This window comes from Parus major, chromosome 1 (assembly GCF_001522545.3).
Source record: "Parus major isolate Abel chromosome 1, Parus_major1.1, whole genome shotgun sequence".
In the NCBI taxonomy this organism is placed as follows: domain Eukaryota; kingdom Metazoa; phylum Chordata; class Aves; order Passeriformes; family Paridae; genus Parus; species Parus major.
Window position 1 is genome coordinate 10,540,613 of NC_031768.1, and position 22,443 is coordinate 10,563,055.

At 39.4% G+C, this 22,443-nt stretch overlaps 1 protein-coding gene across 17 annotated transcripts in view; it reads left to right on the forward strand.

The window, feature by feature from the left end:
• DMD (dystrophin) overlaps positions 1-22,443 on the forward strand; it is a 1,134,919-nt gene that overhangs the window by 1,036,197 nt on the left and 76,279 nt on the right. For 13 of the 17 annotated variants that reach the window (XM_015620877.3, XM_015620912.3, XM_015620930.3 and 10 more), the window contains one exon: positions 20,701-20,762. In XM_015620877.3, coding sequence (XP_015476363.1) covers positions 20,701-20,762 — 62 coding nt within the window. Of the gene's footprint in view, positions 1-13,911; positions 14,045-20,700; positions 20,763-22,443 lie in introns of those variants that run through there. The other 4 variants (XM_015620996.3, XM_015621004.3, XM_015621020.3 and 1 more) reach the window with 2 other exon arrangements.

The following is a 22,443-nucleotide window of genomic DNA, read 5'->3' on the forward strand; positions in this document are numbered from 1 at the left end:
TTAACTAGAAACTATCCATGGTGGGCTGCCATTTGGTGATTGGCTCTTGGAGGGCTTTAACGCAGAAGGGGATTTCAGTAAGTCTGAGGTTCTGAAATATCTACATATATGTTTATGTGTTCAACCTCTTTCTTTTACAGAAGCACCTTTTTGCTAGCTCAAGTTCATTTTCCCCCTGAGATGATTCACTCTGCTTTTTCTTTCATTTTTTTGTGGCTTGTCAGATGCTTTTTGGGAGATACAGCATGCTAAAGCAGTTTATTTTCTATTTTTTAGACTTCCATATCCTACTGCAGTGAAGATACTTACTGAACTGTAATGTTTTGCAGAAGTTTGCCATTTGATCTTCACAGATAAATTCAGTGGAAGAGAGTAGCATCATAAAAAAGGAATAATTTTCACTGAATCTGGAATTTAGTCTTCATTTAACTAAAAGGTTTTGTGCCTAGCATTCTGTCTAAGCAAGTTCTTTAAAATCTAAGTTTAATACTCGTTTTTTGCAATGCTGGATCTTATAATCATCAGTTAAGTGACTCACCTCTTTTAAATCAGCTTTGGAGATCTTTTTAGATCATTAGCTCTTTGCAGTAATTTAACTATAACATCATTAGAAAAATTTACCTAAATTGTTACCTTATTTATTGCAAAAATGACAGGAAGAGAGGAAGGATCTGTGACAGACTACTGTTTTCCATTCCTGACTTCATTCATTCTCAGACAGACCCTTGAGCAGTGGTGTGGCAAATGAGAGGAAATTGCCAGTTTCTTATTTATCCAAAACAGTAAAATCCTGTGTTTCCCCAAATATATGTATATACTTTCTACCTAGGCATATCCTTGAAAAAGCTACTGAAGCTGTTCTTCATTAAAGATGTTTCTGCATTTGGTCTGGAAATACAGGAGATACACCTCTGTGAGCATGGATTTCAGATTTGCTGTACTAATTTCAGATTTCCCTAATAGAGAGTAAAATCTGGAAGTAAAAGCAAGCAAATAAAATATCCTCAACTTTCTGTTTCATAAATTATTCTTCTTTAAAATCATACCCAGCTTCAGCCTATAGAAACCCCAGAGAGTGGGAATAAGTGCCTTGCAGCTGTTTTCCTAAGTGTAACAGACTGTATTTTGTAGCTGGAAATGTCAACGATTACAGAAATAAAAAATGAAAATCAAGAGTTAGAACTACTAAACCAAAACCACATTTTTATTTCTCATCTATAAACTTTTAGTGCAAGTAATTGGGAATACAGGCATCTTGAAATTTTACTTCAGTGTTTAGAAAGAAATTTCTTCCAGATTTCTAGCAGTGAGATCTTTTTAGCCAGTAGGACACCAGTGTTGAATAGCATGTTTTAGCACTCTACTTCAGATTACCTTAAGTATCACCTGAAAATTAGAGGTTAGAAAACTGATTCCCAAAGATCTCATACTGATGAGCTCACCATAATTTCCAAACACTGGTTTGAACTTCAGAATCTGAAGTCAGCTATTTTGATATAAAGCACCATGGGATTATGTTTCTGGCTATAGTTGGGCTTACTTTATTTGTTTCCTAATTACTCCTTGTTAATGGGAGTGCTTATACTTTTAATACTGCTGTAATATTACTGAACAATTCCATTGCAGACAGTGTTCTCTATCTTTTTATTTGGCAAATATTTATTCCTTCACATTTTTCATTCATCTGTTTTTCCACTATTTTAATTGTGTTATGGCACAAAAGCAATTAAAACCTTACTAATAGGGTTATTACATGTTAAAACTTACTTTCATATGCTATTGTATCTTCTACTGATTCCAGTTTGAAAAAGGAAGAAATATTTCATTGTACTCTTAACAATCTTGAAGTGAGAAGAAGCAGAGGACCCACAGGTTATGACTGTAGCAGATTTGGCTCTCATCAGACTTGCTGCCAGAAGTTTGGAAATCAAATTTAAATTCTGCATTTAAAGCAGCTTGCATGGATCGAGAGATATGTTCATTGATTTCAGCAGTTACTTCTTGTTTTTAGTACTCTAAAAGCGATCAGAATGTGGCTCTCAGCATTCCCTCTCATGTATCATGTTTTTTCACATCAGTGCCCAAAATATTGTGGAATAAACATTTGCCGCTAGCAAAAGGCAAATCTCTATCTGTACAGTGTTCTCCTGAGAAAATTGAGCGCAAAACCCTCAGCACTGCTTTGCTCTGGGGCATTTGTTCACCATTCTAGAAATAAGGAGTGGAAAAGGGTCTGTCAGTGTGAATCCTTTATCAAACTCGCCTGTGAGGGAATGCCCACATCATGTGGTCTCACAGTAGTCTTCTCTGCTTTGAATTGAGTCAGCCAAGGGGAATAATTTCTCCTTGTGTCTGTCTCAACTTGGTTTTGGTCAGTGGGTGTATTTGTAACACCCAGAGACCTTCCAAACAAGTCTTCTTTTGGAACACATGACTTTTAAAGTAATTAGAAGCTTTTTCCCCAGTTTTATCTATTCAAATTTAGTTTCCACCAATTTAAAGAGATCTTTCTTACCCTTACTGACTCCCCTTTTCTTACTGCTATGCATTAAGTTTATCTCCTATGAATATTGATTTAAAGACCTGGGAGCCCAGTGGTGCTCTGACATCTCCAGACTGGCGTTCTGCTCATCTCTTTTTCCAGTTCTGTGGCACACTCCAAGGACACAGACAGATTGTCACTCCCTTGCCTTGCCTTCCCTTGCTGCACCTTGCAGATCCTCAGCTTTTCTCAACTTGCTCTTTAGTAGGTTCTGCCAATAATAGTTAGACATTTATACCCAAATATTTCCCTAAGTCACAGCTGTTCTGTTCTTTGAGGAGAGGTTAGACAAAAAAGGTGACCAACCCAAAAAACATCTAGAAAACTGCTTCCTGCCTTGTTGTCCAGACTTCAGTTTTCCTGGACAACTTGCTTGCCACAATCTTTCTTCTCTGAGCTCAGTCTGATGTAAGGCTCAGCACTCTCCAAAACAACAGCTCAAATATATTCTAATTTTATACTCTTCAAGTCTTTTTACCACCATATTAAAGCAATGTGTATCAAGTAAGAGCATTTGCCTGCAATTTTGTTTGTTTGTTTCTGAAACCTTCCTGAATTACATAGCATATCCTTTTTGTCTTAACTAACAAAGTAACATATGTGCTGGTGAATAATGAATAAATCTTTTCAGCAAAATAAGAATAATTTGGGTTGGTTTTGTTTTTTTTTTATCAGTGCAAGCCATTCATAAGTGTAGCATGTACTGACAACCTTTAAAACAGCTTCACCTCACAAATTCCACAGCTAGTGAGACCAAACAGGTGGCAAGCCCCAATCAGTGTCTTGTTATCTCTGAGGAGCTTTGATCTACCTAATGTATAATAAATAAGATACTGCATTTTAATCATCTTGCTGCTTTCATATCACTTGTCTTGCAAGTTCTTATTTACAAAAACTCATCCTGACATGGTTGGGTTTTTTTAATTAGATTTTTTTTGATCATTTATTTATTTCACCATACCTACCAGTAGGCAGCTGATACAGCAGCTGGAAGTTATTAAACTGTATATCCATTGCTTCCCTATCCACCTTTGTCCTCTTCATGTGTCTGCAAAACATGTAACCATTCTTTTTATTTGTTTTTGCATTAACTCCACACCATAGAAGAGGCTGACCAGATGATCCTTTTAGGTTAAAATATTGGCTGACAGAAAATGTAGTTAGGCCTGAAATTCCCCTTGTTTTCTACATGTAGTCCTCAGTATAAGGCCATTTTATGCCATTATGCTCCAGTAAAGAGCAATTTATTATTTTTTAAACCAATTAAAGAAATTTGAAGAGTCTCTTTAAAAGTAGCATTCTCAGTTCTGCTCTTACATATAAATATATAACAATATAGGTTTGGTGTTGCAGTATTTTCAGCAATTAAGTACTCTTACTACTACTCAATTCTGTGTACTTACTTGTGGTCAGTCTGATGGCTTGAAGGCAGGGAGGATCAGAGCAATCCATCTCTGTTTAAAAGCCACTATTAAAGCCAATTATATTTACACAATATATAATAATATAGAACCATATAATACTGCAGCATTGCTTATGATTACGTATTCTTTTTATTCACTGAAATCCAGTGCTGAATTTCTCACCAAACTACACAATGTCAAACATTTAATTAAATGTTGAGTTAGAAAAACTCAACATGTCTGTATAACAGACACTTCCTTTTGCTCTAAAAGGCATTAAAAATTATCCTTATAATTGCAAATTATACCAAAAAAAAAAAAAAAAACTAAGTAGAGAAAATATGATTTAAGCACAATGACCTAAATTAAGAACTTTTCAATGTTGGAGTTGGTGGCTGGTTATATAAACTGTGCCCATCTAGGAACAAGTTAAAAAAAAAAAAGAAATTAAAAATGCATCAAATTGTTTTAAATGAGAGAATGGGATAGTCTGTCAAAGCAAGAACAACGTGTGCTTGCTAAGGAATGCAGCCAAAATTTTGTTTGGAAGTAAAATTCAGCTCAGTGTGTAGTATGCAAGTCACTAAAAGGGTAAGAGAATCGTCACTACACACTGTGCTCTTGCTGCTCAAAAACTTGGCAAGCTGCAGAAGTGTTCTGTGAATACAGACAGTCCAAGGGAGCAGATGAATATTCTTCTATATCCTACCTTTTATCACTTTCTTACAGAAATTTCTACATAAACCATTGCTTTGTATACAAAGAACATTTAAGAAAGAAATGCTGGTATGCAATAGGAGTGCTTCCTCAGTTTGGTAATTCTGTCAAAAATTCTGCCAGTTTACAAAAAAAAATAAAAATAGTGGGAATAATAGCTGTTTTTATTAGAAAATTTGATTGCTGCTTTGAAACTTTGGGAATTACATATAAATTATTCATGAAACTTCATTGGTAGTGACTTGTTTTTGTCAGATTATCTTCTTTCTGGACAGAAAATACTCTGCTAAAAACTTATTACTTTGATTACCAACTGCTTTCTTTGCGAAGCTCATCACAAATGCTTGGGGATCTACACAGAAAAAAACTTGTGACTGTCCTGCATGTCAGATAAATCCCAGGCATTTGAGCTGATCTTGAACTTGTCTGGCTCCTCAGTGTAAGGAGAGGTTGTAGCCATTTCATATGATGGATTTATTCTGCAGGGAAGGGCTCAGTTTCAAAAAGATACCATGGGGTTTTTTTTTTAGCAGCTCAGCAGCATCAACTCCAACATTAGGCCAGATAATTTGAAATGAAAAAAATTACATTTTTAAAATCAAGACTTATAAATGTGTAAGAAATTCACATGGAAATAGGGCCATCCACCTCTCAGCAGTAAGAAAAGGGTCACTGTGTGAAATCTGGACCAAGAAATAACAATTATTCTCAGGGCAGACACACATAACAATGTAGCTAAGATAATATGCCACTAGAAAGTTCAAACAGCCAAAATATTGCCACATTTGGAGAGCTGCTCTCTCTTGGCTATTTCATAGACTGTCATTTAATTAAATGGCAACACAGCCCTACTGGCCTGGTTTGCTCCAAACTGAAAGCAAGCTTCATGTACAATGTTGGCATGGAAATAATTAGTAAAAACAGTCACTTTCTTCATTTCTTATCAAACATAGCATACTGTCATCACCAAATGATTGTTTTCACTGCATAAATTCCCTTTTAATTTTTTTTAATTTTAAAGCTCAGTGGAGTATAATGTTTACAATGAAACTATCAGAAGAATTAAAATATGGCATAAAGTAAAAAAAATATTTATTTGGGGAAGGAAGACTTTTAATAATGATACTTTACTCACAAACAATAAATACATTTATTTGGTTTGTTTCATAAATTTTAATTCTTGGAGCAAAAATATGGAAAGCCGCTAAAAATAAAACTCTCCAAAGGTTTTAGTTCAGTATTAAATACCCTGGTTTGAAAAAAACAGTGGATTAGATGGGGTCTAATCCTCCACTCTCTGCTTGGGTTCTATTTGGCAGAATTCTTAGTCTGTCAGCTTCTGCAAATCTTTGCAAAATTATTTTTATCCTTAATAAATTATTTGCTCTGTTAGTTACCCTAAAAACAGAACAAATTGAGGGACATGGGTAGAAGGATAATAATTTGAAAAATAATTGCAGTAGAATTTTAAGAATGAGAATGAAGAGCAACTGCAGCAACAAAACTGGAAAAGTAACAAGAGATTAATTTCTCAACACTGATAAAAATTAAAATGTCCATAAGCAAAATAAATGTTATTGGTAAAGTACAAAAGTATTTAGAAACTACATCTTAACCCTGTTTTATTTAAAAGATAAGGTTGAAGGTCTTGTTTTTAATTATTGTTTTTTCTTGTCTGATGTGTGTTAGTATAAAGGCATTAACTAAAGTGGTGATAATTATTTGCAAAATTACATTTTTTTAAAGTTAGCAACTACAGACCAGAGCTGTTGATGAAGAAAAATTATTTACCTGACAAGAAGAATGATGATTTAAAACAACACCTTATTATTTTTAAATGACAAGCTGATTTTGTTATTTTGGGATTAGAGATGAATGCTCAAACATTTGTAATGCTTTATGAGGCAGAAGGTGTGACTTTAGAAGATCCTTCGTTCTAACTTTAATGATAGAAAATCTTCAACACAGTACACAATATGGTACCCATGTATTAAATTTATACCAGTATAAAATGGCAAATTCTGGATACTATTAAATAAATGGTTTGAGTGCTGTGCTCTGCACTTGTAGTGTACCATGTAGATACAGAGAAATCTTGGTTGAATTTAATACCTTCTTTTTTTTTCCTGGAAGGAAGGTGACCAAAACTGTACAATGTTTCTTAGGCCTGATAATAGGAAATAAGCTATTTTGAACTTTTAAAATAATCTGGCTTTCTGTATCATGCAGTGAGGGAGATAATAAAGATGGGCAACTTAGTGCTAGCAGTAAGAATTTTCTCTTTAAGGCTGGGCTATTTTAGAAAAAGCTGAAGATTTTGATATGGTAGATCTGTAGGTTGACATTTCTGATAATATGTTCAAAGGAGTTAGATGTAGCAGCAGGATTCTAAGAATGCTAATATGGACCATAACCAATATTTAAATCCTTAATATTTCAGGGCTTCATGGATTGTTCAGGATTTAGGTTACACCTTTGAAAGCAATTTCCTAAAGAAGCAGCAAGTAGTTCCAAATACAAATGTTTGTTTAGCTCAATGTGGAAAAAATGCTCAGTATAGAAAGAAAAACAGTGCTTTGGCTGATTTTGAGCTAAACACCATTCACCATTGTTCTTGATTCAATACTAGACTATGGCAGGTCCTTGAATTCATCTGTGTACCTTTGATCATAAACCTCAAGGCTCTTTGACTTGGGCTGACAAGGCATTTCTGATTTTCATTACAAATTTTTCACAGTGAAATTTGGCTGTGTTGCAAGAAAAGAAATCATCATTTTGCATGTTTATTCTTTCCCTAAGAGAGTCCATTTTTTGTTAAATAACTGAGATCAGAGAGGTGAATGAAGGTGTGCCAGTAGAATTGCAAGCTATTTGAGACCTTGCTGAGATGCACCGTGAGACGTTTGGCTCAACTTAACATATGAAATACTGAAAGTGCACCCAGACATTCAGTTCCACTAAATGCTGTTATTAGGCTTCAATAAGCATGATGTTTAAACTGTGCAATATAGTCTAGATAAACTTCTTCCTTTCAGCTGGTACCCACAGGATTCTTCCCTGAATTAACTGCCAGCTGCTATGCTGGGGATAGGAGGAGCTACACAAAGATATCTAAGGGTAAAAACTGGGAGCACTACTTTGTAGGGAGAATCATATTATAGTTATTTAAATGCAAGGTGCAGAAGCTGTCTGGAATTACACTGGACATGTGCTAAAGCATAAATGCTTGGACTTGCCACAGGATACTTAAATGAAATCTACTAACTAAGAAATAATTTTTATCTTACCTCAAAATTCCTTTATATCCCTCTTTACTGAAGTGTTTAAGTGCTAACACACTTTCAGATTCAATTAGGATAAAATAATATCTGTGCCCTAGGACATGGCTCCATTAGAGCTGATATTGGCTCATCTGTCTCTGGAAGCCCCAGTCAATGTAGGCATCTGTGTGCCTGTAGTTGTTTCAAATGCCAGTATATAAACACTAATTTTCCCTCTTTGGCATGGACAAGATGAGATTGTTGCCACTTGCCATTAAAAGGTGCTGCCAAAGCTGTATGAACAATTGTCTCATTTTCTAGCTAAAGTGTATTTTTTTCATACCATATTGTTAGAAATGAAATAAAAAGTTCAATTTCAGAAACAGTGGATGAGAAGCTTTTGCTTTCCAGATTTTTTTTCTTGCTGACCTCAGACTGGGAGTAGTTGCACAGCCATGAACCTGAAGCTGCATTTCTATGTAAATAAATGATGAGAAATGTCACTTGGATCGGATGAAGGAGTTAGCCTGGACGGAATTACTGCTGAGGCCAGTTAGATGTAGCTGCCCCCTCAGCTTCTCTAGGCTGGTTCCTTCCCCACGTGCAGTGCTCTGCTTTCTGCATCCCCACATCTATGTTCCTAAAGACATTTAGGAAGGGAGAACAAAGCAGTCTTGCTATGCAGAAGGACTAAGCTTTGCTCATGTTACACCAGGGTATGGGGAGAAGCTAAAGACTCTCTAGTTTTGAAACTATATCAATGTGATTTACAAGGGAGAACCATCCCTTTCTCACATTAAGGCTCTGTATGGCCCAATCAAGGGAAAAGGTTAGAAGTAGATCTCAAACTGATCTGTGCTAAGGTCAATGGTCTCCACATCTCTGGGAAGAGGATGAAAAAGCCTAGTGTGTACATAAAAATAGGGCCTCTTGAGTTTGAATTATATATTATATATGGTATGTTATAATCACTGATGAAACAATAAGGTAGTTAGGACAGGTTCAACATATATCGTAAAGCAAGAGAAACCACAAGTTTCTGTGAGAACACAGCAAAGTATCCATTGCTAAAATACAGGCAAAATACAGCAAAACATGAAAGCATTTGATTCAAAAGTGCAAAGTCTGCCCAACTAGTGGTCTGACTGGGAACTTGTCTGTATATAGCTGTCATAAAATGCCATAGATTTCGTTGTTCTCATTTTTTACTACCTAACTGCAGCCTTACCATTGGAATATCCTAGTAAATAATCTCCAAGCATGATCTCAGTGGCTTTTTTCCTCAAAGGAGTATTTTCTCTTCTATATGATATTTGCATAGAAACTTTTTGAAATAAGGTCCTCAATGTAAGGAAAAAAAAAAGTTAGTATTATATTAGTCACAAAAAATTAGATTTAATAATGTAAAAAATATGTATATTATAGAATGCAACACAACCAAAAAGTAAATTAGTTTAAAAAAAGAAGGCATTCTTCTCCTTTAATGTCTGTGGAAGCCTTTGGAAGAGGGGCAGATTGTTAGGAATTGGGAATGCTGGGTGAACAGTAGCTAGGATCAGGTTTTCTGGGCCTGAGTGAAGTAGGACTGCAAGATACAGAGTTTCTTGATACTGAGATCTATACATTGATAGGAAACAGTAGAGAAGTTAATGATTTTGTAAGCCAGCTTTTGTGTTTGCAACACATAATTTTATGCATAGAAAGAAAGATTTTGAGGTGAAAAGAGAACCAGTGAGTGAGAGAGTTTATGAAATCCTTCTTATTTTAATCTCTCCAGGAGGCAAAACAATCATTTATTTCCAACTGGGCATGCAAAGAAAAGAAAGAAATGGAGTTTCTCTTTTGTGCTTTGTTTAATTTATCCTTATTAATCTGCATTTTTTTCTCAACCCTACTCCCTATAATGATAACCATTCATTTTGGCAATACAGATTCCTCAAACCAAGAATTTACTATGGTCTAATTATAATTTTTCAAGTCCTATTTGTGCATTGTAAAGATCAGCAGGCAATTTTGTTTGACCTATGTTTTCAGTTGGCAGATTTTAAATCGTCCTTTTTAATATATTTTTTTTTTCCTCTCCTGTTAGCTTTCCAAAAGCCTTACTTCAGAAAAGGTTATACTACTTTTCATTTTCTAACATTATGTCAACATTTTGCATCTTGATCTCCTGTTCTTGGGACTATTCACAGTTCAGTTCATCTCCATCCCAGAAGAGTAAGGGTTACTTCTTCCCTAATTTTTTTTTTCTTTCTTTGCTGTGGTTTCTCATGGAAAGGAGAAAAGAGCTTTTGCTATTTACAGGAGCTTAGCTGAAGAGCTCACGGCGCTGGTGGGATCGGGATGTGCTATCCACCCCTCCCAGCGACATGTGCAATCATACCCAACCTCAGTCCCACTCCTCTCCTCTTTTCAAGGTCATACACGTGGCACCATAGACTGAACACTCTGCTGCTGTCACTAACACCTTAAAAAATAAATGCAGCCTCCTGAAATTTTCCTTTCCAAGATCTCTTCAGGCTGGAATTCATACATATATTTCATATATTCAAAATGACAGGCACCCTCTCATTCACCTTTCAGCAACAGCATGCAGTGCAGTGCAACATAAGGCACACACAGGCTGCTCCTGAGGCTCCATTGTACCCATCTTGTAGGGTGACTAAGATTTCACTTTTAATCAGGTGTCCTTACTGTAGTAAAAGCAAGTACAGCCCAAAGGAATGTGAAAGCTGAGCTGCTGTGCATTCAGCAGGAACAGAAGTGTTCCTGTCACACGTGCCGGGCACCAACACTTCCCATACCAGGCATTACATTGCTGCAAGCTCTGTAATATTTACTGCAGAATTTGTTTAAAAATAAAATTAAAAAAAATATGTAACATGGAGAGATGATGCTAATCTTGTACATAAAAATTACAAAGATGCATACTCAAGTGTTAATGTTTAGGAATCAATTATTTTATGTTCATACAAAATTAGTTTTAATATGTACATGACTCTGGCTCTTTCTCCATTAAAAAGGGATGACATTCTGAGAAGAACTTATTAAAACTGAAAAATTTTCTTCCTTAAATGCAGAAATTCCAATGACCCTTTGGACAGCAAGCAATGCATTCAGACTGACTGCACTTCCAAGTTATCTTTCTATTTGTCTTTGTTCCTGAAGCAGTTTTGGGGTAATAAGATCACTTCTAAATATCATCTCTCATTTTTTGAGGCAGCCATGATTTCCTCTTAAGCACCTGGTGTTATTAAATGTTGAAGACATAGATATATTGATTAGATACAGTTCAGGACAAAACAAGAGTATAGCAGAAATGAACACTACTCTTCTTCTGATTAAGGTCTCTATATAGATGCACAAGTTGACTGAGCAGCCCTTGCATTAGAAAAGCACCACAGGGAATAAAAACTCTGCTTACTCTGTAATCCTGTTTAATTTTTCATAGGGAGGTGACTATGTTTTATCAAATAAATGGCTTAAAATTAAGTATGGTATACAAATTGGCTTCAGTTACAAATGGCAAAGACAGTAACCATTTACACTGCAAACAAAATATATTTATGTAATAAATTACGGCTAGTTTAAAAGTCATTTGGAGTAAGAGTGGAATTACTTGTGCACATTATACAGCAAAAATATAATTTTCAGGTCAATCAAAATAGCTAAAAGCTTTTGTGAATTTAGAGACAACAATCAGAACTACATTAAATAGATTTTTTTTTTTTAAATCAATGTATAAAGTCAATAGGCCTTAATCCCCTAATCCTTCGACATTCTTGTTTTGCCCTGGATGTTCTTAAGTGAGTAATAGTTTGATTTGGGAGATCAAAGGGTTAATTTGCTTTTCAATTGGAGAGTGACTCAGAGTTACCCTTTATTGTTAAAAAAAAAAAAAAAAAAAGTGGTGTGTGGGTGTAAGGTAGGGAAAAAGAGCCAAGAAAATGGATTCACTAATTGGGGTTTTCACCTGCTGTGAGTCTAATTGAATACAATGCTTTATTTGTAACTCAAGGAGAAAGAAGATTATGCAAAGTATGAGAATTTCAGACTGGTTTTTAAATTCTTATTACTTGGCACTATTGTATGGGAAAGAAGACCAGCATGATAATAGAAGCATCAAGCTTCTGTTAAGGCAGGCCAGGAAACTCCAGAAACAGTGGAAATTGAAGGAATGTGTATCGGGGAATCAGTGCTAGATACTTCTGAAGGAAAACAAACCACTTTTGCTGTGAAACGTCTGGCCTCTGGCTACCCGTCCCTTTGTATGACACGAGCAGCTGCTCTCTCCTTGTAGTGAACCCTCAGGTTCCTCCCAGCTAGGATGAAAATCACCCTGGTTCAAAGACTTAAGGAGAGTTTTGTCACTTCTTAAAACTTGGCTAAAAATGCGAAAATGTGAGACTGCTGCTATAACACAATTGACAGCCTTTAGCCAGTTTATTAATGTCAAAACTAAGATATAGATAGAGTAATTTATCTAATACCAGGTCCACTGAATTAATGGAAAATTTGCAGTCTAATGAGTTTTAATATGGAGATTTATGTTTACACAAAAATTATTCCTCTATTTTCTTTCCATATTGGGGTAGTATTACAGATACAAGGTTAACTGTGAGTTAGACCTGTTAAAATAACTTAAATCATCTAGAAACGATAAGAATTTAGCATTTAATTCCACTAATTTTTATATTTGAGGGCCTGAGGGGTTGAACCTTAAGCATCTCTCACATTAACGCTTCTAGGGAAAAAAAAAAAACCCGTGGGCTTTCCTTGAATTGCTTGTCGAACTTTTCATAAAATCATATAATCAAACTACCTGGGGCCTTAAAGGGAGCCCTAAATTTCCTGGTGCTTAGGCTAACACCCTCCTACTTCAATGCTTACTGACATCCATGTCACAGGGGTGGGGTGAATTTTCTGTGCCTCTAGGTGGGCATCTCCCCAGTGTAAAAACAGAGATTCTTTTGTACGTTTGAAAGGTAGAGAATAGATTTAGATTTGATATTAGAAAGAAATTCTTTACTGTGTGGGTAGTGAGGCACTGGAACAGGTTGCCCAGAGAAGTTGGAGATGCCTCATCCCTGGAAGTGTTCCAGGCTGGATGTGGCCTTGAGCAACCTGGTCTAGTGGCAGGGAAGGTGGAACTAGATGCTCTTTAAGGTACTTTCCCACCAGAACCATTCTGTGAATCTGATTTGAAAGACGTTGGTTTTGGGGTGGCTTTACCAGGAAATCACAGTATGTAAGGCTTGAAAAACTACTTGATTATGGGAAGGACTGAGAGCTTTATTTTAACGAATAAAGGACATAGACGTACAACATACCTAACACTGATTTGAAATGCTTGTGACACTAGAAGAAGATTGTTGGCTTTTCTCTGTGTAATGAATATTGCGGAGGAATTAATGCAAAGAAACATTGCAACAGTAACTCGGCGTGAGTAGAACTATTTCTTCTGCACTGAGATCCAGGGGAGATGCTCACCCTTCTTTCCCTGCGGGGCCAAGGCAAGCCTTTAGAAACGGAATTATCCGATTCCACTAATAAGTAAACCTGTCGGCATTTTAAGCACCAAAATTAAACGCTGAAAAAAAAAAAAAAAAAAAAAAAAAAAAGTGTGCAGGTTAAGGCCCATTTCAAATCTGCCTGGATTCGGTGCATATTTTAGCTAAGTTTTCTTCCCAAGCCCTCTGAAGGCGAACTGATTTGCCGCCTCTCAGTACACCCCTCTGTCCGGCCGGCCTGCGCCAGGGCAAAGAACACCCAAAAAAATTCAAAAGGAAGTCAAAGGAAGCCCCGAGGTCTTCCTCCAGAATAGCTGCACAGCCCTGGGGAGGCCGGGGAGGGGCGAGGTGCCCTCAGCCGCCCCGCAGCCGGGGGGAGATGGGGGCTGAGGGCGGGCAGCGCCGGCACCGCCGCCGGGCGGGAGCGGGGCGGGGCGGCCAGCGCCGCCTCCTCCCTCTCTCCCTTTCCCTCCATCCCTCCCTCGCTGCCGCCGTCCCTCCCTGCCGGCGGGGCGGCCGCAGTGGCGCTGAGCGGCGGGGCTGGGCGGACGCGCTGTTTCTGCCTCCGAGGCGCAGCCGAGCAGCCGTCGCCATGAGGGAGCAGCTCCGGGGGTAAGGGCGATGCGGGGCGCGGGCGGCAGGTGCCGGCGGGGGCGGGCGGGGGCGCGGCCCGGGGCCATCCCGCGCTCCGCCGCGGGGGCGAGCGGCGTGGCCGGCCGCCGTCTGCGCCGGGCGGGCGGCCGTACCTGTCATCGCTCACACGGGAAATAGCAACTTGCCGCCGGCTTTCTTCTGGGAACTTGAAAGGGCGTTCGGTTCGGCGCCTTTTCCCCGCTCCCGAGGCCGTAGTTGGGCGCTGGATGCGCCCCGTTGGCACACGTAGGAGATGGCGGTGTGAGCGGCACGCACGCGTGGCACTACCTGTGCCCGTGCCTGTACCTGTGCCTGTGTCCATGCCTGTACCTCTGCCCCTGTCTCTGCCTGTACCTGTGCCGCTGCCGGTGCCCGTGCGGGCTGGCGAGGGCAGAAGCCGAGCCGGGGAATCGCGGCAGTGCCGGAGGTGTGGGATGCGCGGGGCTCGCCTCGTCACCCCGCAGGTTTCTGGGGGCAGCGCGGTGCTGCACAGCGTCACCTGCCCGCCACATCGCCTGCGGGGCACCTCGGCTCGGCCGTGAACTTCAGAGCAGTTCCTGAAAACAAGCGTGCTCGGGGGTGTATGGCTTCTTCCCCACCGTAATTTTATGCTTAGAAGTAATCTTTCAAGTTAATAGGCAGAAGCGGCTGGGAGGGGATTCCCTCCGGGCGGTTGCGCTGCAAGTGCTGTATTTCTTGTTGCTATATGGCACCTTATATTGCCTTTTAATAGCTGCTGTAAAACATCTTGCAGCCTGGGACACCGGAGGTGTCTTGCACTAGAGTTGGGCAGAGAGTTGGTTTTTGCAGGCGTATGTGTGCAGAGCCGAGGGAACGAGGAACCTGGTTATATCGGGGATCTTTGACCTTTTTAACACTAAGGAATTGTTCAAGGCCGTCGCTTGTCTGAGCCCGGATTTGACAAGACCCTGCAGTGAAATTGCTTTGGCAGAAGTGGAGAGGAGAGGCTTTGGAAAGCAAATAGATCAGCGAGAGAATGACAAGCCGGGGGGGCAGGGCTCACCCAAACCAAGCCACTGAGCGGGAATGTTTTCCCATGACAGAGCAGACAAAATAAATGTTTAACATCAAGGGGAGAAAAAAAGGGTTACTATTCAGTACTTGACAGCTGATATTTGGCCCTTCTCCTATTTTTCATTTCCAGTATCGGCAAGAAACTTTAATATGTATCGGTGCCTGCCTTCAGCAGTCTGATAAATCTTGCAAAAGCCAATAAAACAGGCTAAAGTCAAATTCCTGCTGAAGAGACGCTGATCCTTGGCTTAAACAGAAGTAATCTCTGCACAGATCAGTAGTCTCTAGATTTACAGATGAAAACAGTAGTTCTTTGTAAAGCACAAAGGAGTGCCACCTTTTTACATTGCTAATACTTTCCGTAGCACTAACTTGTTTTAGCTTAAGAATTAATGAAGCACTGTAAAAAGAGAAATATTAAGTCTTTCTTTGCAATCACTGTCCTCTTTTGCTAGAAACATTTTTCTTTTAAATGAGAGGTAGTGTCTATTCATAAAAGCTCTTTCAGTTACATTTAGGTTAGTTTAACTACTATCGTGTTTATTTTGGCTTTTTGACAACAGTCATAAGGTGGTTGGAGTAACATTTGATTCATCATAAAGCCAGAAGGTGAGAAGTATCATAAATCATGTTGTTTAAAAGGGGATGAGTTCAGGGCTTTGTACAATACCAGTACAATTTTGGCACTTTTTTGTGAGTATTTGTAGCTATTTATTGCTACACGATATAATTTTTTATTCTATGCACATCTCTGCATTTGCACATGTTGTTCATGTCGCATTTGCTAATGAAGGGTGTGGGGAGAAGCGCAGCAGAACTGGCTCTGGTATCACCAATGAAGCTGGCTCTAAGAGTTTAAAAAGGGCTCTGCAGTTGCAACCTAAAATTCTGCTCTGGAGCTTAGCAGTGAACACACGGGACCTAATTTTTTTTAATTTTTTTTTTTTTAAAGGGAGTGAGGGAGAAGGAGTGCAATCAAAAACAGTTAAAAGATTTGTGAATGTTACGACATGGCTGGTGCAGGAATGTTGGGGGGGGGATATGTACAAGAATTTGGGTGTGGGGGAGCATTGCTTTCAATTCCTCCTGCTGCTGGCGTTGCTCAGAAGTAATAGAAAAAGAATGAAGAAAAAATTACTGTATTTTGTCCAAACTGATCAAGTCATAACAAGGGAACTATAATTCAGCCAGTGTTTCTGTTAGGATATCATCTCTTGATTTCAGGTTTCCAATCCTATGTGTTGTTGGCTCTGCTGACAGCGATGAGAGACAAATCTCTCTGCTGTTGGCAGGAACAGAGGAGTTCACACAGGCATAGTGTGACAGAATTCCCTACATAAAAATTATCCTTGCTAATATAATATAATCATCCTTTAATGAAGTGGTCCTGTGGTTCCCAAAGGATATATCAAGTGAAGACTATGCTTTCATCCTACTGAATTATCAGTGTGTTTAGTGTGCCAGTCACACCCACACCAAGGTGTCACCACTAGCCATTGCTGCTTGTCTTCTTTTCAGGCCTGGTTTTAATTTCCTTTCCACTTCTGCAGCTCAGGTCAGGTAAGAAAGAGGAAAATAGGCCAAGTGAGTGCACTTGTATTTTTATTTGTTTCAGAATGTCTGTGATTTAAAAGCTAGTGATCATTTTAGTTGACCTAAATGTAAAGCCAAATTGAAAAACATATCCTCTGAGCATGTGCAATATTACAAAACTGCTGTCTGTGTGTGCCAATGTCTTTTTGTGTTGGTAGTTTGTTGGAAAAGCATTTTGAGTACTTCTGCACATACTCTCCCTCTGCTTCAGCTGCTGCTAGTCTAGAGGACTCAGACTACACTTCTGACATCTTTCTGACTTGCAGGCTGTAAAGGGCCTTGTTCACCAGAGTTTGAAACTCTGGCAAACACTTTGCTGCAGATCTATTAAGGATGCTACAGCATTCCCAAGTGTGGTTGAGGCTGCCTGAAACTGCTGAGCTGGCATTTCACTTCAGACGGTGCTCACAATAAGGGCATACACACAAATCCTCCCCCACCGGTCCAACCCCAGAGCTCACAATTAAATGGCCTTTGAAAATGGCAAAGAGGCTTACGAAGAATAGCCTTGATGGAATCTAACCTTTCCTGGAGCTGCCCTTGTGTGCGGAATAGTTGATAATTTTCCGAGCTGAAGACGTTGAGAGGCGAACGCCTTTTAGCTAGAGCAAAATATCTGCAGCCTTCTTGTGTTCTGCATGTAAAGTACCAGCAAAGTCTGCCCTGGCTCCATACGGCCACTCAACCTCTAGAGTTCCCTTCCAAGCCTTTGCTTTTTCCTGCAGGAGCACAGAGGGGTGCTGGGGGCTGGCCAGCCCATCGCTGGGGCTGGTACCAGATGGGAGCTGGCTGGCCCCTGCAGAGGATGGGATGCAGCAGGTGCAGGGCACTCTGCCCTCTGGGTGCTCCGGCTGGAGAGCTGCTGTGGAAAGAGTTAGGGACTCTACTGGCTTGACTTTTATAGTCTTAGGAAAGGTATATTTTCTCTAAGTTGCAACAAAGTTTAATTTTAAAGCAGAAGGGGAAATGTACCTGCCCTGCAAATTCAGTCTTTGTCACTTGCGCATGAAGCAAGTTAAATCGTTCTTTACAAAGTGTGCATTTCCTATGATAATAAATCTTATACCATAAAAGAAAACCACACTGAATAGAGGTTTGGGATTACTGGTATTAAAAATATTAAAAACCAGTTGGAGTCCAGGGTTTCTTTGGCAAAGGAAATTTTATTTACAAGGTCTTACAAAAGCAGTTGTGTATTTTCAGAATTAGTAAATGCCATAAGCATTAACCACGCTAAACTCACTGATACATGGTTAGGCCTTACAATAAAAAATAAAAAATTGAGTAAATTACTCATTGGTATAACTTTGATTTTTGGTGCTTGTTTTTCACACTACGATGATCCTTTCGTTCTTCTATCTCACACAAGCATGGGATATGTCCATAATCCTATCTATATTCACCTTTACCAGATATCTGATGGCTTTTAAATGTTTTCACGTGGAATCAGTTTCTTTGAGGGCTGCCAGGTTGGCAGCTATGGAGTCTGAAATAATTTAGTTTGTCCATAGAACAATCTGGGGCTACCAAATTAATTTAATACAGAAAGGGTGGTTATTTTTGGAGGCTTCTTGTTCACATAAATTCTTTTTCTCATTTTTCCTACATGATTTGGCATACAAACCATGGTACAGTTCCTGTTCAAATATACCCTCTTCTGGGGCTATCTGCCTGTGGGGAAGCAAGTCAGGGTGGCCAAGCTCATGCCTGGGGAATTCTTGATCTGGGACTGAAGTTGAGGGAAACAAACTGCAACCCCAGGTCTGTAGGTGTGAATGTTTGGGTCTGCAGCTGTTCACCTGAATTGTGACGTTTCTGGCTGCAGGGTTTTCTGCCATGAATGCACTTCTGTCTTCTTTTCCTTTGGAGTGTTGTTGTATCAGTAGAGGCTTCTATCAGCTGACTTTTTAGTAATGAAACTGTTTCTGTTTTTCTTAAAAAATATGCTTTATACCTGGATGTGATAAAAGGTTCTGGTGTTACATTCTCCCTGCAGAACCAGCCCATACCAAGCAGGATGGGAAATGCAGGAGCTCAGATGCAGATGGCTCAGATGGACAGGTTTTCACTTGAAGCTACCCAGTTTCTGGTTTCTGGGAATAAAAAAAAACAACCAACCAAAAAACAAAAAAACCCCACCAAAAACAAACAACCAAAAAACCAGACCAGGCTGAGATTTCTGAATACAATTGCATTCACCTCCCTCTGCAGGACTTGTTTTTTCAACAGAGCAAAGAACAAGACTGCTTTTGCTCTTGTGATGTCCTCGCATTTTCACTGCCTTCTCAGAACTGAGATAGGGTGGGAATGCTGAGGTTTTTGAGACAGGGCTTGTTTGAAACCCTGTGCTCAACTAGGGCAGCTTAATGGCAGATTTTTTTTTCTTACGCTTAGTGCTTGTGATCTCTTTTATTCTTTCTTGCAGTTAGAGAGCAAAATCTGGAAATATTATATATAGTACGCTGCTGAACATAAAGAGGTTACTGGGCCAGTAAAGTATTCACAGGAATCAAATAAATAACCTGTCTTTTAAGGCCAAAATTAAATCATACTAAGAAAACCTGGTACTACTTTCTTCTTCCTTGAGTAGAGGTGGCGTTGAAGTGATACGTCAGAAGTTTTACCTCCTCTTAGCCTATAAAGGATAAATGTGCACTTGGGAACATCAGTGCCTCAAAATGAGAGCTCAAGGGCCATTTGTTCTCTAAAACAACCTTCTTGTGTCAATGTTCCAGGGCACAGTGGGGGGCACAGGTGCTGCTGGGTGATGGCTTGGTTTCCTGGAGCTGGGAGGTGTGTGCTCCAGGATCTCCACTGTGCTGTGGGTCAGGTCCTGCTCTTCTGCCTATGTTCTCCAGCATGATGTGTGCATGTTCAAACCTGCATGTCTGCTTTTAAGTACAGAAATGGCAAATGTATTTGCTAGCAATGGTATGCTACATAAGTGTTCTATTTTTTTTTTTTTTTTCTTATGGTTGTCTCTTAATGCAGCTGAATTCTCTGTGAAGGGGTCTATTGGCTACAGGACAGATAAAGAGAATTTTCTTTCAAGCCTTCTGTGTTAATGGAAACATAATCATGTTAGCTATGCTGTCATTAAAAAACAAACTCATAAAAAGTATAACCTTAGGAGACATGAGTTGCTACTACATCCGCTAACACTTCATTCTGTTGACTTTCTCACGCTGCCTGTCCTTCGGCAACGTGTTGTGTCACAAAGCTGGAGGCTGCTGGCCTCAATGCAGAGACTCCAATTTACATTCTGGTCATACTGCAGCGTTTCATAACCCCACTTCAGCTTTTCCTTGGCTTCCCAAGAGCTCTGCTGCCTGACACTGCACAGGCACCTCCAGGGCGAGGGAAAGGGCCTGGGAGTCCCAGGGAACAAGCGGAGCAGCCAAGAGTGTCTGCTAGAAGAGACTGTCTCTACAGGGTGCAATGCTGGCCTGAGAAGCGGTGTAAGCTGGTGGTGGATCAGAAGGCTGTTGCACAGGGACTTTAGCACAGGTGTCTGGACTGAAAGGATGGATACCCACTGCATTGGGTAGTTCTTACCTACCACATGGGAAAGGGTTAAGGGAGCATGTAGGGGAAAGGAAGTCAAATATGGATCTCAGCGTCTGGTCAGAGTTTCCAGAAACTCTTTAAGAATTAAGCCCTTTCAAATGTCTGTCCTCTAGTTTGGAGCAACTGGAGAATGACCTGTACAAAGCAATGAGTTCTTAAGAATTGATTGCTTGCAAATTCCTCAAAACAGTGACATACTTGCTGTCTTTTTAATATTAGCACTACTTCTAATTTTATTTCATGAGCCCTTGCCTGAGTAAAGCGCTCCAGGTTAATGCCTCTGGTTGAAAGAAAACACGCCTGGCAGTGCTGAGCCCCCAGTGGAGCAGCCCAGGCTGCGGGCACAGATCTGGCGCTGTGCTCTGATGTGCAGCCTGCATCACTGCTGTGAGAGGGAGAGAGAAATTCTGCTTTACTAACTTTCATGTTTTGTGTTGTAGCCATGAGACGCAAACGACCTGCTGGGATCATCCCAAGATGACTGAGCTCTACCAGTCATTAGGTAAGACATCTCGACCAGATGTTCGGCGCTTTTATTTTGTTTTTTTTTAATTTCAATTGAATGATTTGCTAAGGCAGAGTTTTCCAGAGGAAGCAAACCAAAATCAAGTGAAAGAGAGAGGCAGAGCTTTTACCAAAGTTAAAATTTCCTGCAAGGAAAATACATAAGGCACACATTTCAAACATGCAGTAGAAAAATAATGTATTTCATTCAGCAGGTTTGGAATGTACACTGGGTTTATAAAGTAATTTGGGTGTATTGTTACAATTTCTTTACTGAAAGACTGGAACAGAAGTCAGAAAAAAATAATCCTGAATCTTTTCACTGTCTAATCTACTTTACAAAAGGCACATGAAAAAATCAAACCAAGCTGCTGTTAATGTTGACTTTTGGATGGTGGGAAGCCAATTGAAGCAATTTACCAAACTGTGTTACCACTGCTTTATTTTTAAAGCACTTTCAATACTTAGAAGGCATAGCAGCTGTCATGATGTCATTTTGAATACCCAAATTGCATGCTTATTATGACTTCAGATGTGCCTCTCTGGTGGAGGGTTGGTTTTTTTTTTTTCATTTTTTAGCAGCTTTAGAATTTATTAACAGAAGCACATCTACAAGATAAAATAGGTTAATCTATGCTCCACTGTAGGCTGCTTGGCAGGCCATTTAATAGCTAACTCTTTGATTTTAATGGTTGTGTTAATAAATAATAGAGGCTATAATAAAAATTAAGCTATTTTGCTGAAAGAAATACCAGTAAATATGCTGCATTCATAAAGGAGGTTACGTCTGTACAGCACATGTACATAAACCAGCTTGAACACTAGGACTGTCAGATCTAGCATTCTGTGCAGGCTTATTTGCCATGGTGAAAAATAGCTTAAATTATCACCTGCTAAGCTCTAGTTTAGCTGCTGAAAACTCTTAATTATGCCAGTGTAATCTATTTCAAGCGAACTCAGGTATCTCTATGGCGCTCTGCAGTTCAAGGCATGCTAAAAATATTTTAGAAAACTGATATAAAATGAAATGACACAGGGTAAAGATTTTTTTTCCTCATAGTATTAGCAGTGTGGCAGCAGTTGGTTTAAAAATTAACCAGAATGTAGCTTTGTATGCCAAAAAGGGATATAAAATGTATAAGTTCAGGCTAACCAAATGCAAAATCAGACAAGTAGTGACTTGACATTTAATTATAACGTATTGCCCCGTGTGTCTCCTTCATATGTCTGCTCTTAAAGTGAGTGGTTTAAAAGTTTCAGGACAAATGGTAATTTCAGGTTCAGACATCCCTTTAATACAGGTAGGTCTTCAAACAGTTGCCTGTTAATTGAACTGCACTCTGACTCCGCAGCTGCCTTTGATCCACAGATTGCCTGGTATTGCTGATACTGTTGTTGGTCAGACCTAAAGTCCTGTTGCAACTGTTTTCTTTCTGCTAGTTCCCTGTTTCAACCTGAGTACTCTTAAATACCAAGAAGTGAAAAGGTAATAAGGGAGAAAAGTGTCCTGATGGATTCAGGTCAACAGTTCAGAAGATGTGTGACTGCTTAAGTCAGTTTGCATTTAGTTTAACTGGGTTTTATCACTGTGAGTATCACCCAAATGTCAGGAGTTTAGGAGAGCCTTATTTTTTATTGCATAAAGAAGGAGCATGTTCAGGCAGATTTTGTTTCTTACC